General features: G+C 43.8%; 1 protein-coding gene across 1 annotated transcript; it reads right to left on the bottom strand.

Annotated features, from left to right (window-relative positions):
• Nucleotides 1-977: 977 nt before the first annotated feature.
• On the bottom strand, nt 978-10,331 carry LOC132579995 (epididymal secretory protein 4-like). Its single transcript, XM_060250603.1, has 6 exons — nt 10,233-10,331; nt 8,055-8,182; nt 6,873-6,943; nt 3,909-4,004; nt 2,806-2,892; nt 978-991 (listed from the first exon to the last, which is right to left on the bottom strand). Exons 1-6 carry the CDS (start codon nt 10,329-10,331, stop codon nt 978-980), a joined length of 495 nt encoding a protein of 164 aa, XP_060106586.1.
• Between the last annotated feature and the right edge of the window lie 2,919 nt (nt 10,332-13,250).

Raw genomic sequence — 13,250 nt, 5'->3', positions numbered from 1 at the left:
AGATAGAAAGAACTCTTGCAGACTTCATTTGGCTGTTATAGTATATTTTCCAACATACACAAGGATTCAGCAGAGAAATACTTTTTGTGACTTTTTATTCATTTGGCAGAGGCCAGGCCTCCAATGCAGGAAATGTAATCAGAAAATGTGGCAGATTGTAGTGAGGATGGAGGACCATGAGGCTAATAATGCTGGTTGTGCATTCCTCGAACATTCCTCCAAATTCTGACTTCCCTGTAGAAAGATGAATGGGATTGTAAAATAAACTTTTGCTGGTGTGTTTCACATGAAGGAAAATGTGGGGGGAGGGGGGAGATGGATACATCAGTGCTTTGCAGTCTGAACTCCCCCCCCCCTGCATTATTTGGAAATGAGATGACAGAAAAAAGGGAAGAGCCAAATGTTGAGATGGTCCAGACTTTTTTTTAAGGTGGCAGCTGCCCCAGAGCAGATTCCAAAGCATCATCCTCATGTTCAAAATGTTTATGGCCAGAGTCAATTTAAAAGAAAACCATACCCGACTCCTTGGGGAATCAAACTAACAACCTTGCAGTTAATAGCACTGCATTCTAACCAAGTGAGCTAATTGACCATTCCTGCAAACAAATCAGACCGTTATGACCTTCCTAATCTCCTATTTCAAAAGACATTCCCAGTGCAAAACTGACCAATAAGGAGAGACCAATTGGACTCTGAGGGGAGGGAGGAGGAAAAGCCCAAGGGAAAGTGTATGCTTTTAAATTACATTCAGCTTGGAAGCAAACCAAGGGGAAATTATCATAATGAGAAAACTCAGGGAATCAGCAGACTGAAAGCAGTAGAATGACATGACACGTAGTAGAAAGTATGATCTTGGTGGTGTTACTTTTCTTCTCAAGTGTAATGGGTCCCTGTTGTTATTGGTTTTTATGACCTCAGATTCACTCCACCAACACACAGCCTTTCAATTTCTGGGAACTTACCTATATTTAGTAAGATTATTCACATGAATCTGTGAAAGGAAAAAGATCTGGTCACCATAGCAAGAGGTATGGGTTTAGGCCCAGCAAATAATTGTCCACTGATCTATAATATTATGTTTCCGTCATCCCACCACAGAAACCTTCATCTGCTGAAGTCAGCAAAGAAACCAGCACAAGAGTGAGCTAAGCTGGTTTTTCCAATCAGTTAGAAACTCGCAACCAGATACCCTTTCAAGTATGCATTAGAAAGCAAAAGAAAATGGCTACACGGGAGATTTTATGAACCACCCATCAAAAAACTTGGATAACAGATGAAGCTGTTGGGGCACAGGACAATGATATCCCAAGGCCAGGAAATGAGTCCCTGTCTTTTCCCAGACAATCTTGCCCAAAAGTTGGACCCAGAGGATGTGTTCCTCAGTTCAGGGTCTGCAAGGACAGAGATATCTTAAACTCAGGGTGGACTTGAACCTGAAGTGCCACAAGCCAAATTTCCAGTTCCTATGATTTCTACCAGTGCCAGCCTCCTGTGAGTCCTCCTGCTAGTCTGCAGAGCTGCTGTTGCACAGCCTTTTTCTTACTGCACTGGAAGAAGGGACATAGGGCTCCAGGATAGCTTTCACTGCTTCATCTCAGCATTGGATCCCTAAATTCCTGGACTTCATCCCTGGCTACTTCAGGGCCAAACTAAATTATATGTTTTTGTGGCAAGTCAGGTGGAGATGGAAGGAGCTACCTTGCTTTCTGCCACAGCAGATACAGGGGATGTCATATTAAAAAATGGCATGAACTCAATTTGGCTCAGAACTGTGGTGCTGGGGGAGGAGGAGTTCCTGCCTCCCCACCCTCACTTTACTGAGCTGCATGTTGAGTATTCCTTGTACACGTAGCTCCAAAGTTATGCAAACAACTTTTAATTGGGCCTTCTTTAGGCTCAGGAAAATGGCATGGGGAGAAGGAAGGAGCCCATCCTCCTCCCATGATGCAGTTCTGAACTGAATTGGGCTCTCTCCTATTTTTAAAATAACATTCCTCACAACTGCTGGGTGGCTGCTGGGAAAGGAAGCGGGGTCCATGGAACCCAAGTCTCATCAAAAAAACATATTGTGTAGTTTGTCCCTCAGTACTAAAGTGGAACAGTATTCCTCCAGACTCTTTAGTTTTTCTGTGTAAGAATATGCTCCATATTTTGCTCCGATAACATACTTTTTTCTTTCCTTTTTGAAAATTTTAATTTATAAATATGCAAAAGATGCGTAATAACAGAGCAGGAAAGTACAGGAACTCAGTTCCAGCTGGCTTGGCATCAGGAGGTGTGGTCTAATATGCAAATAACAACAATGTGTTTAACAATGGTGATGTCAGGGTGTGTGGCCTAATATGCAAATGAGTTCATGCTGGACTTTTTCTTTTAAAAAAGTCCTGCATAAGAATACCTAAAAGTGATGAAATATACATTAATAGTACTATTATCATATTTCATTATAGATGAGGCAAAGTTTGCAATCAGTTAATATCTGTCATACCTACGAAGTGTCTTAAGCTTAAAGTGGACTTTCTTGCCAGACATTAAGGTAACTGAAATGCCATCTATATGGCAGTTTGATCACATTCTCCTGAGCCCCCACATTCCTAGAGAAGTTGAACATTGCATTATGTAACTTGCACCATTTCTGGGTGAACATCTCAATGTCTTTTTCTGATCAAGGAGAGTTGTCTTAGTAGGATCAGCTCCTCCTCCTCCTGCCAGCTCTTCATATGGCCAAGAGAATTTACATTCATGTCATGGGTCTTTATTTCCCTCAGACAACTGGGTATAAATTCCACAAGTAATTGCTCTTACCTGCTAGCTGGTCATAGACTATTTGGCTCTCATCAAATCCCAGAGACTTAGCAAGCTTCCTGAATTGTGATACTCCTCGTGCTCTGCCTTAAGGCACAAGGAAAGAGTTTTGTTGCAAATAATGACGAGGGTAGAAGGACAGACCAATACTCTTTGGATATGAACCCCTTCATTTGCTCAAGACCCCTTGTTGTGTTCTCCTTGCTCAGTTGGTTGGCAGTGGAAGCTAGGAGGGTTAATAACTGGATAGAAAGGCCAGTCTATTTCCTCCCCCAATAATTCCACTACTGTCTGCAGGTGAGAATGACAATGTCTCTGGGATATACAGCTTCCCCTCCTAGCTTTATCTGCAAGCTCTTTCTCTCCAGCTGACCACTGGAGAATGAAAGACACAGCATAGTGTTCTAGTTGGATTTGGACTGAGAAGTTCACATCCATGTCCAGCCTGGATACAACCAAACTACATGCAAATGCATACTCTTTTTTAAAAGGAAACATTGCTTCAATTAAATGCTCACATCTCAGTTCCAATATTTGTTTCTTATATATATTTTCCCTTTTCTTTTTTAAGATGGGGGGCCTTTCATGCACATTTGATTATAAACTGTAGTCAGTTCTTGAGGGTATACTAGCTTTCCTGGTGGGTGCATGTTTGTCACAAAAATTTAACATCCCTCATACAAAATATCTAAAGCATCCAAAGGAAAGCAAAATACTTGGGAAAACACCTGGCCACTGTCTTGATCTGTATAATATTACACATCTGTGCACTGCCATTAGATTTTCCCTAATGTAAAAAGCAAAGGAATTTTGAATCCTGTCTTCTAATAAACCTTCTGTGTAGCTCTGAATGGCACCAATAGAGTTTCAGGGATGCTAGCAAAGTTCCCAATTTGTGTGTGTGTGCATGTGTGTGTGCCTGCGTGCGCCATAAGAATATATAGGGGTCTGTCTATATATCTGTCTATATATCCCATTATGATCTCTTTGGATAAAGAGCATGGTTTTTTAACCATCAAAATATATAATTTTCAGAAATACACCCGATACATTTTATTGTTCAATCCACCACCAACATGCCCAGTTTCATCAGCGACACTTACTTGAGAGAAACATGCTATAGCTGTCATGCCGTGCAATATATACAGTGTGGTAAGTGTAATAATCTGTATCCACCACGTATAACGATGCACCGGTAGCTGAGACAGAAAACACCCATTAAACACAGAAATCTCACTTCTCTCCATACATAAGAACATAAGAGAAGCCATGTTAGATCAGGCCAATGGCCCATCCAGTCCAACACTGTGTGTTACACAGCGGCCAAAAAAAAAATTATATATATATACACACACACACACTGTGGCTCCATATTTTTAGCTAACCCCCTCTTGAAGGTGGCTATGCTTGTGGCTGCCGCCACCTCCTGTGGCAGTGAATTCCACATGTTAATCACCCTTTGGGTGAAGAAGTACTTCCTTTTATCCATTTTAACCTGTCTGCTCAGCAATTTCATCGAATGCCCACGAGTTCTTGTATTGTGAGAAAGGGAGAAAAGTACTTCTTTCTCTACTTTCTCCATCCCATGCATTATCTTGTAAACCTCTGTCATGTCACCCCACAGTCGACGTTTCTCCAAGCTAAAGAGCCCCAAGCGTTTCAACCTTTCTTCATAGGGAAAGTGTTCCAGCCCTTTAATCATTCTAGTTTCCCTTTTCTAGCATCTGCAGGAAAATTATAAGATTACATTCAGGCAAATGAATAAATCCATTGCTCTCTGCACATCTGGGTAGGGAAGCCCTGTGCAACATTGACCCCCTCTCCACACACACTGCTGGAATATGGGAAGCAGCAGTACCCAGTGAAAGGGAGGCAGAATGCACTGGGACTTCTTGGTACAGCTGACAAATGTGAGGCAATTCCCGAAGTAACATCTTTTTCCAGAAAGCAGTCCCGTCTCTGGCCAACTTAGTAAATGGCAGGCCATTTACTGACAAAACTGAGGTCGTTTTCGCACTTAGCGTTTGCTCCCCTTATTCCACGGCGCAATTATGTCCGGCTCATTTTCCTCGTTTTCGCACATGGACTCATTTGCGGAGTCGCTTTCCATGAAGCCCCGGCTCAAATCGTTTTCCCACTGGCATCGACTTGAGTTCAATGCCCTGTCAATCATTTTTTTTTTAAGCGCAAGTCTGGTTGCGTAAGGACGTACTAACGTAACATCGGCAGTCACAGCTGTTCCTTCCCCTTCTTTTCGTGGACAAACCGCATCACGTGTGCTGCTGCTGCTTATGGATTGGCTGCAGCTGTAGAATCCTCCACAGCCCTTTATGTATTAACAGAAGCATTCACAGTGGAGAATCCTAGCACTAGATTCCCCCCCCAAATTCTGAAGTTGCGAAATATCGCAATAACGAAGAGAGAGAAATCGAGGGGTTTGTGTGTGTGTGTGTGTGTGTGTGTGTGGCAGCTTCTTCCTTTCCCAGCCTCGCTCCCTCCCGGGTGGCGAAGCTGGGATTTCCTCTGCGCTCTTTCCCCTCCCTGGCTGGCGCTTGCAACGGGGACCTGACTGATTCCTGCCGCCAGAGCTCCCCCCCCCGCCCCATTCTCTCCTTCCCCTTCTGTGGCGCGTGTGAAGAGCGAGCTCGCGTCTATTTTCTAACCGAGCGGAATGTAGCCAGGGAGAAGAATGCAGGACTCCAACTTCCCATTTTATACATGGTGATTTTGTGCAGGTCCAGAAATCCTGGTGGCACAGCTGAGGGAGGCATTGCCTTTTTAAAACACACACACATGAACGCTTTGGCCCACGCCGGCACTAGATTTCTCCCCCCCCCCAACAATGTATAATGTAGTTGCGAGATAACGCAACAGCGAAATAACGCAGGAGGGTTTTGTTTTTTTTTGTTAATTTCGAAATATTGCTATTACGCAAGAAATATGAAGTTTTTTAAAAAAAATGGCCGTGCGGGCACTTTTGGGAAGCGCCGCGAACGGCTGATGATTGGCCAAGGGAGTGGATGGGGTGGGAGGACGGAAAGGGAGAGGGTGACGCCCACAAAGCAGTCGATCCGGCGTGGATGGATTTCCCACAGCAAACTCCGAGGAGTGGATCCGGTGTGGATCCGGAGGTTTTCAAAAACTCCGGAAGGAGGTGGATCTAGATACTCCAGCGTGAAACCCCTGCAGCACCGGAGCAAGACGCAGCGCCGGAGCAACAGGTGCGAAAACCAGGAAAAGATCCGGAGGTAAATGGGGTGCTACGCCGGAGTAAACGCTAGTGCGAAAACGGCCTGAGTGTTTTTTTGAGGGGGGGCTTTTCACTGAGAACAATCAAGGAACATTAAAACACTTTTTTCAAAACACCAGCTCCAGAAATAGATCTTTTTTTCCCCAGATCTAGACAACACTCTCACACCTATCTTCTCATCTTGAGTGTGCTTACAGCTCTAATGCATAAGAAATTGAGATTCCATACTTAGCATGGTGAAGCACATATTTGCTTTTCTGTCACAAGGCTCTGTTTTTTGTTGCAGTTGTCCCCTTCAGTTTGGTGTAGTGGTTAAGTGCATGGAATCATATCTGGGAGAACCATGTTTGATTTACCACTTCTCCACGTGCAACTGCTGATGTGGCCTTGAATCAGTCACAAATTCTCACAGAGCTGTTCCTCTCAAGAGCTGTTTCTGTTACAGCTTTTTCAGTTCCACCTACCTCACTGTTGTGGCGAGGAGAAGAGAAAGGAGATTGTAAACTGCTCTCTTTCGGGTAGTGGGTAGGGTATAAATCAAATCTCTTCTTAGTTCAGTCACCATTTGTAGGTAACTGATGGACTGAGACTGGCACTAGGGAAATTAAACTGATTCTGTTGTGACACCCATATCTCCAACAGTCATATTTGATCCAAGAGGTTTAAGAAACAGTGCAAAAGTCTGCCAAACCTATTGATCAGAGGCAAAAACAAGGGGCCTATACACTCCGCAAATGGCAATATTTCTTCCAAGCTGACTTTATCTTCCTGAAAAAGTCTATTATTTCTGTCCAGTCTGTAAGTGTCTCATACTTACCAGGAATCTGGAACACACCAGGCTTGTCAGTGTGCACCACATTAATATTAATCGACTGACATGTTTCATCTCTGAGGGAAGAAAAGGCAAGACAGTTTTTTTTCTCAAAGGAGATGATTCTGCTGCTGCAAATGCCAAGGCATCCACCACGACGATGACAAGCAACATGGAAATTTCCCCCACACTTTCCTTGCCTCAGCCTTCTGTGACTGCCCTTCTCCCCCACTTCTGGAGGGCTTTTCCAGGCTTTTAAAAATGGGTCATAGAAACATCACTGTGTGAAAGAAGACCCATTCGCTTGTCTCCCAGGAGCCTGGCAAAGCCCCACAGCTGTCCCAGGTCTCTGCCTGATGGCACCATCCCTTTCCCTCACTCCTAGAATATAACAACTACACTCCTGGTGTGTAGCAACTGCTGCCGACAACAAATTTGGAAGACTCTCCTGCTAGATGGTCTTGTGCATCTAGCAGTCTGAATCTGTGCTGCTGTTAAAGGCTCTGACTAGTTGCTGCGTCTCCTGCTTTCCTCTGGATAGCTAACACAGGGACTGTCAGGGTTAGGAGAGCTCACCTGCTCCCTCTTCCTTTCCTCTCTTCAGAAAGCAGGACCAAATATGCATGGTGTGTTTACAGGAATTATGCTCAGAATATTAAAAACATCTTTGTTGGAGGAGGAGTTGGTTTTATACCCTGCACTTCATCACCCGAAAGAGTCCTGAAGTGGCTTACATCACCTTCCCTTCCTCTCCCCACAACAGACTTCCTGTGAGGTAGGTGGGGTCGAGAGAGCTGTGACTGACCCAAGGTCACCCAGCTGGCTTCAAATGGAAGAGTGGGGAATCAAACCTGGTTCTCCTGATTAGTCTATTACTTTTAACCACTATACCACATTGGCTCTCAGAAAAGAATGAATAGAGGATGACATCATATGGGTGCCAAATAGGACCACATACTAGCAGAAACTTCACAAATCAAGCAAATTTGCAATAAAAATGTAAGTTTGGGTACCAAATTAAGTTCAGCTCTGCTTGCAACTTGTTTACTTCTTAATTTATTTGTAGAATCCTTCTCTCTGGGATGCAAAACAGTACTAATTGGTCTGCCTTTCAACACACATACAGACTATGAACAGATTGCACTTTGTAAAGTAAACCGATGACTGTAGTGACACATAAGAACTTACTTAATGTACTTCATCCTGAGAATCACATCTCCTTCACCAGTAACCTCCAGTTGATTCGCAAAGCGGATGACATCCTCCGGCTCCTTGTTTTTATGGACAAATGCAGTGGGATACCACGTCCCAGCAAGCTAGAAAAAAGAGCTCAAATCAGTTTGGTATTCAAGAAAGTAATCTGATCTATGATGCAGGCAGGAGTGCACTTGGAAGCTGAAATGATCTTGGTGGGAAATGATCACAGTGGCCCTGCGCATGCTTTTGATCAGGTCATGATGGTGAGGAGTCAGGATGCTTACAAATTGCCTCCCATATCAGTTCTGATGCTGAGAAGAGCCCCTTTCTCAGAAGACTAGAAGGCACTGCAAGAGGCAAAAGTGACTGAGGGCAACCTTCCTGATCTCTCCCCCTTCCTGATCTCTCCTAATATCAAGCCAGTACAGACTGGATCCTGGGTACCAATGAGCTGTACTCTGGCTTCCTAGTACTCCATCTGTCCCCAGAGGTGCAAGTTCTGAAAATCACCATAATCTGTGCCTTGGCCCCTGATGTCAGGCCTGTTTCCCTCTTTCCATGCCCATCCCAGCACTGATCTTGGGAGCTAAGATTCAATTAACACTTCTGACTTCAGAGTGGAATATGGCAAAGGAAGAGACAGCCTTCCAGGGCAGGGATCAACCAATAAATCAACCTCTGCAGCCATTTCTGCTGGTGTATCAGAGAGAGAGCACACAAAATGGTCACGAGTCCATCTTCCATTGGCTTTTTTTGTTTATTTAAAACAGGCTTCCTCGGGAGGTGATGGGCTCTCCTTCCTTGGAGGTTTTTAAACAGAGGCTGGATGGCCATCTGACAGAAATCCCTGTGGAATTTAGGGGGAGGTATTGCTGAATTTCCTGCATTGTGCAGGGAGTTGGACTAGATGACCCTGGAGGTCCCTTCCAACTCTATGATTCCAGGATTCTAAATCTTAGCCATCTTATAGCAACTCAAGGTACCTCACAATGTAAATAATAAGATAGTTGCTTAGCTACAACTGGATGATATTGGGCCCCTCCCACCACAACTGTCTGTGGAAGTTTCCTATCCACCTGGCCATGATTTATTTAGAAACATGTAGGAGTTGGTAGCAGAATGTGTCCATGTTCTTCCTTCCAGTTTTTCATTTATATCATACTGATCAAGTCACAAGTCATTATAAATTGTAAACTGTTTTGAATGCCTTTCATTGGCAGAAAAGAATTAGGTGTTCATGTTGGGGAGAAATATTTACTTTTTCTGTTCTACATATCCTGCAATGTATAATAATCTAGGTATATATTGTTCATTGTATAATCCAGGGGTGGCCAAACTGTGGCTCTTTCACACATATCGGGTGGCTCTTGAAGCCCCCACTGCCCTGACCTAGGTATATATTGTTTGCTGTATAATCCCTCTTTTCCTTTTGCATCCCCTCCATATTATACTTTGATTTTAAAATTAAAAGTATATATAATAAAAAAATGAAGTTTTTTTTCCCCGGGGTTGCTTTTTTATACATGGTACTCATAACTATGGCCCTAATTTTGATGACAAAGGCTAGCTGATTTTGCCATTATCAAAAGTTAAGGAGTTTTTCACTGTTAGTATTGGGATAGGAGACCACCAAATCCAGGGTTGCTATGTAGAGACAGGCAATGCCACTTCATCCTTAAAAACCTTATGAAGTCAACAGAACATGCCTTCAATTTGATAGGAATTTCACCTTACTTTGCCACTTCATCATCTGTTAGAAGTAGTCCATTCCAACTCTGAGCAGACTCTAGACAGTTTAATGTTACCTTTCTTAGTTCTTCTTTTCCATTTCTGCAATGGTAACACCTATCTCTTGAACTGCTGGGTTTCTGGCCCTGCTTTATAACTCTTCCTCCTCCTCTAACCCATTCTCTGATTGTCCACAGTCATATTTCTGCCAGCTGGTTGTTATGTCTGATCAGTTGGGGATCTGACTCACAAAAGCGTTTACCATCAGAAACCTAACAAGAAGCCCCAAGAACCCTTGCTTTGGTTGCCAAAGTCCAAACTGGCTGTCCCCATGAAGTCAAGCAAGAAAAGAGTTGGATAAGCTGAGTCCTCCTGTTGAGATTCTCACACCAGCATTCTGAGGTTTCTTAAATACTTATTTATAGACCATCTGGTGCTTACCCTGTGGACATCTAAGTTTGGAACTTCGGGAATGTTGGTTTCCTCAATATCATCAGCTCCAGCATAGAACAACAGACTGATCAACAGTGCAGCTTTCATCCTTGCACACCAGTTGGTCAGTTGGGAGTCAATGCTTTCAATTGGCTTTTTAATTCTACCTCACTTTAGACCCCTCCTTTTATCGCCCCATGTTCATCACCTGATCAAACAGGTGATGATCCCCAGGAATTAGTTATGCAAAATGATAAGATTATTTTCAGAAGTAATGGTTTCTGCATGCTCTGGAAATAAGAGAACATTCTGAACTTCAGAACTCTCAGGAGGCCACTTGTTATGCCCACAGAGGGTTCATGATGGTCTGGCAAACCCTTGGATGGCTGGTCAGTGATCCAGCTGCAGAGAGCCCTTTAAAGGTGGAAAGAAGGATGCACAGATACAGGACATTCTGCACAATCAAAAGACTTTGGTCCTCCCAAGGGACAGCAAATATGAAGATGTAAACCACATTGTTTACATCTTGGATAAAGTCAACTGAATTGTATTTATAACATTTAAATTAGGGCCAGCAGAAGATTTTTAGGAGCATCTAGGCAAGGAGCATTCAATAGAATATCCATTACAGCCTCCCACCGGTAGGTAGCATTCCTCACATTTTTTATTTTGTTTCCCTGCTGAATCACAGTTCCCCACCCCCACCCCCAAAAGAAATCCTTTCTCAGCCCTTCTGGATTTTCAATATATGGCAGGGGGAGCAAAGTGCAACTGTTTTGTGCTGCTTAATTTAAAGGGGTGGGGGGAGTCACTGGAACATTCCAGAGACCTCTGGATCAGTTGGAAGGGGTTGCTGAATGAGTCAACACAGTACCATTCTTCTGTTCTCTGCTGCTTATAGACAGATCTCCTGGTAGGAAATGAACCTTCTTCATTTGAGCAGGAGGCTGTGAGCCTTGGCTGGTGCCTAAACATACCAATCTCTGACACTAGCCATGCTCACTTTTTGATAGCACATGTACATTGGCACTTAAGTGGTATAACACACTGTGGGAACATGGCCAAACTAGAATGACCTCCTCTCCACTAGCTTCTCTAATAATACTGCAGTTGCACAGATGTTGATGTGAAATGTGTCGCTCATCTGCTTTCAGTGTATTCAGATTTTGCTGTTACCCATGTCACAGTAAGTCAAGGAAACACCGGTAGACCTTTTGATGACTTAAATACACTTTTTTTCTAATTTGTGTGTTGGAATCCACAAATGGATTACGAAGCCTGCAGAAGTGGGTTGTGGGGTCTTGTAGGCTCAATGCTGGCCATTTCTTCCCCTCATTGTAGCTTGACTGTTGGCCAGCTGAATTCATACTGAATCTCTCAGGTGGAAGAGGTGGACCTTGCAAGTCCAGCAGCTAACAGCAGTCCTTGGAAAGCCAAGCAGAAGCTGCAGTTGGACCTGGGAAGGAGCATGCAAACATTCTTGCCCAGCACAGCAACAGTAGCCAGCAGTAGTTGCCAGTTCCTCCTCATGGTTTCCTTGGAACAATGGGAAAGAATGTGGTTGTTGAAATATGAAACAGAAGAAGAGCAAGTAAAAGATTGTATGATTAAATGGGCTAGGAACTTTGGATATAATATACAAATGGAACAATGGGAAAGAATGTGGTTGAAGGGTTTCAAATTTACATTAAGTGTTAACCTTAAAGAAAACTTTTTATAAAATGTTTCATTGGTATATGACACCTGATAAATTGGCTAAAATATATAAAAGAGTCATTTTACCATACGTGGAAGACTTGTACAAAGGCTAAAAAAATAGAACAATTCCTTGTACCTTCTGTCAAAAGACCTTAAAGCCAAAGTCCTGTTTAAGGGGAAGTTTGGGCAAGAGAAAATGAGGTGGGAGGGAGACTGAAGTGTGGATGCTCACACCTCAAGGCATTGCTGCCACCATTCCCTTTACTGCCTAGTCAGCCAGAGACCAAAGGACTAAGCCTTTACCTCCCAGGTCTCAGAACAAGAAAGTCACCCCTGTTAGGTAGAACACTCACAAGGTGAGTTCCAAAAACAGTTACTCTGGTAGCTATAGCCAGACTGAAGCTCCCAAACCCAACAACACTACAAAATATAAGTAACTTGATTTGTTATAAAATTGTGTAGGACTATACCACTGACCATAGTAAGGATTTAAAAGGAAAGCTATATATCTAAGCTAAGCACATTTACAAACATTGTTTTACGATCCAGCTTTTACCTCGCAAGACTGAGTCCAACAGGGTTTCAAAATCCAAAGGTCAAGACAAGGGCTTTGGTCAGCATGACCCATCCATAATCAAGTAGTGTTCCAAGTCAGGTGTAGTCTAGACAAAGGGGAAAACTTGGGTGAAAGCTCTTTCCTTGATGCTCAACAACCTGCATCACCTTGATTTTTAGTTAGTTTGGGGTAGTGGTTAAGTGTGTGGACTTTTATCTGAGAGAATTGGGCTTGATTTCCCACTCCTCCGCATACACCTGCTGACAGGCCTGTAGCCACAGGGGGCCTTTCAGGCAGGGCATCCTGACTTCCAGGGGGCCCTCAATGGCACAACTGCTTTTTTTCTTTTTCCCATGGCTGAGTCATCAAAGCATCATTAGCAGCAGCCAGAGCTGGGAGAGCTGAGCAAGACACCATGCAGTGCAGAAGCAAAAGCAGCCGGCGGAGAGGAGGAAGTCAGAGGAATCTGCGTGGAATGGGCCAGGGAGGGGGGCGGATGGAGTTGCTGGCTGCAAAGTGCCGGGGGAGGGAGGGGGGAAGGAAACCCCCCTGCTTGCATGCAACATGCAGTCCCTTCTTGAGTCCAAAGTTTTAGGGTTGGCTGCCTTGATTTGGCCAATTTCAGAGCCTCCAGTTTTTGCCCCTACCCCAGAAAGCTTCTGAGAAGCAGCAAACCCCACAGTGGGTGGGAAAGGGTGCCCCCTGACTTTTTAAAAAGCCCCCCCCCCGACTTTTAAAATCCTGGCTATGGCCTTGCCTGCTGATGTGATCTT

Source organism: Heteronotia binoei, chromosome 12 (assembly GCF_032191835.1).
Source record: "Heteronotia binoei isolate CCM8104 ecotype False Entrance Well chromosome 12, APGP_CSIRO_Hbin_v1, whole genome shotgun sequence".
Lineage (NCBI taxonomy): Eukaryota > Metazoa > Chordata > Lepidosauria > Squamata > Gekkonidae > Heteronotia > Heteronotia binoei.
The sequence above is the reverse complement of the archived record's forward strand: the minus strand, read 5'-3'. Positions and strand labels throughout refer to the sequence as shown.

Excerpts from the sequence above, each read along its gene's own strand:
- LOC132579995 (XM_060250603.1), bottom strand. The coding sequence starts at position 10,331 with ATGAAAGCTGCACTGTTGATCAGTCTGTTGTTCTATGCTGGAGCTGAT. Across the intron at positions 6,944-8,054 it reads CTCAGGATGAAGTACATTAA|AGATGAAACATGTCAGTCGA; the intron begins GTAAGTTCTTAT and ends TTCTTCCCTCAG. Across the intron at positions 4,005-6,872 it reads TGGTGTGTTCCAGATTCCTG|CTACCGGTGCATCGTTATAC; the intron begins GTAAGTATGAGA and ends TTTCTGTCTCAG.